The sequence below is a fragment of the Palaemon carinicauda genome, chromosome 10 (genome assembly GCF_036898095.1).
Source record: "Palaemon carinicauda isolate YSFRI2023 chromosome 10, ASM3689809v2, whole genome shotgun sequence".
Lineage (NCBI taxonomy): Eukaryota > Metazoa > Arthropoda > Malacostraca > Decapoda > Palaemonidae > Palaemon > Palaemon carinicauda.
In genome coordinates, this window is record NC_090734.1 from 85,242,677 (window position 1) to 85,244,993 (window position 2,317).

A 2,317-nucleotide genomic window follows, 5' to 3' on the forward strand; every position below is an offset into this window, starting at 1 on the left:
ACCCCACAAAACCCCCACCGACGAAACCCCCACTGACAAAACCTCCACCCGACATAACCCCCACCCGAAAAAACTCCCACATGCCAAAAACCCCACCCGACAAAATCCCCACATGACAAAAACCCCACCTGACAGAATCCCCACATGACAAAAACCCCACCCGACAAAACCTAAATTTGCTAAATTTTAGTTATAGTCGGTCATTGTTTTTATTTGTTTACCTATTTATGAAAATTTTCGGCATGATTGCAGCTTGAACTATTTTAAATATGCATATTCAGGATCTGTATCAAACAAAAGTTGATTTTTAAATGCTTTACTAAAAACAAAAGGAATAAAAATTAACAGTTTTAAAACTATTTATTAGAAAAGATAAGATTACACAAACCTTTAAAAGCCTTTTGTTCAGAGATAAAGATAAAAAGTCAGAATTTATATATTCTTATATTTTTTGCTACACCATTAAGAAATTCTTCTATATCTTTTGTGCCATAACTAAAATCAAGACAAAGTCTTTGCAAACGTGACTGCAATTTTACAGTTTCTCGTTTCTGTTTCTTACGAAGAGGTTCTCCTATGGCGTTCTTTTCTTAGGAAGTTTTAACCAGCACAGCCTCTTTATTCAGAGCTTCAATTGCAGTCCAAATTGTGGGGTGACTGTAACCTACAAGGTATTTGAAAGAATTATTCCATGTTTCACATAGGTTATTTGTACGGTCTTCATCATTAACAGTTGCTTCATACACACTCCATTTTTCAGGAGAAAATAATGGTGGGATTTGTCGTGATCGATGCTTAGTACCCGTCACATAAACAGAATCAAAATATTCCAAAAGAGGCTCAAGATGGGTTGGGCAATTCAATTTAAGGAAATTTAGGCCATCTATGATTTTATCAGCTGGTAGAAAAGCTAGTCCATCAATCATTCCACAAAAAATGCCTAGTAGATTCATCTTGCTTGTAAATATTGCTTAGTCCTAAGCTTTATACTTTCCGCCATGTATTTTGTGTCAGATGATAAAAGCATGTTTTAGTATGAATATTAGGTCCTAATACATTTTGAATTGCATTTAAGAGAGATTTTTCGAAGTCTGACATTGTAGTAACTGGATTCATATCTAACCCTAGTTCCTCTCCCTATTCCAAAATTGTGGTAAGAAATTCTTGATATATTTCCTGTGATTTGCCGGAAAGAAAACTATACACACAGCTTATTGCTGAGTCACCGAGTGGGGCTCTAATAACAAATAACTGTTCAAATAATGCAGGTGCCGACGAAAAGGTACCATCCATATGCCAAACATCTGCCTTAGCTAAATGATGCATTGCGTCTTTTGTAGCAAATATAGTTATTCGATTGCTGGATTCAGCACCATTATCATTAAGAAGAAAAGGCGCAGGATTTTCTCATCGAGTCATAGTCCACTCTCCTGAAATTTCCAAGTCCCTCAACGATTCTGGATCCTTAGGGTGTCCTTCTTGTCGTTTTCTTTGAACATACCTTTTAACAGTATTTAAATTTCCCATGGCAAGTGTTCCTTAATGTGTCATACTCTCCAACGAATCCGCTACAATACGACCAGTATTTCCCCTGGTTGACTTGGCCTGTTGATAGAGGGTTGTATGCATTTTTTCTGCTTCCACTGATCCTTCATCTAGCTCATGATTATGATCTTTGCTTGAAATGATGGCCGATACTTCTAAATTTGTTGTTATTTTTTCAATTATAGTTCAATGCTGATCTTCTAGAACATTCCCATCTCTTCGTAGTTTTACTGGCGGACTTTTTTGTATATATATAGCCATTATAACACAATTTCTCTCCACCTTTATTATTGCGAATAACTTCCATGATGGGCAAGCAAGACAAAACTAATGTAGAAAAGTTCATATACTTTCAATATATACAGAAAAAATTTCCTTGTAATAAAAACTATTTTCTGTAAGTAGTAGTTTATTGGTAATAGGTACTTCGCAAATTTTTTGTAAGCAGTAGTTTATTGGTATTAGGTACTTAGCAAATGTTTTGTAAGCAGTTGTTTATTTGTAATAGATACTTAGCAAATTTTTTGTCGGGTGGGGTTTTTGTCATGTGGGATTTTATCGGGTGGGGTTTTTGTCATGTGGAGGTTTTGTCGGGTGGGGGTTATGTCTGGTGGGGGTTTTGTCAGTGGGGGTTTCATCGGTGGGGGTTTTGTCAGGTGGGGGTTTTGTCGGCTCCCCCTAGTGACCACCAGTTGAAAGTTGCAAGTGCAAGTGTTGTAGTGATTTAAATAAATGGCAAAACGGTGGTAGTGAGTTGTGTTGCAAAATTGTC

At 36.6% G+C, this 2,317-nt stretch overlaps 1 protein-coding gene across 1 annotated transcript in view; it reads right to left on the bottom strand.

The window, feature by feature from the left end:
• Positions 1–590: 590 nt before the first annotated feature.
• The window catches only part of LOC137648096 (uncharacterized), a 59,187-nt gene continuing 57,460 nt past the window's right edge, over positions 591–2,317 (bottom strand). Inside the window, exon 2 of the mRNA XM_068381032.1 lies at positions 591–664. Coding sequence (XP_068237133.1) covers positions 591–664 — 74 coding nt within the window. The remainder of the gene's footprint in view (positions 665–2,317) is intronic.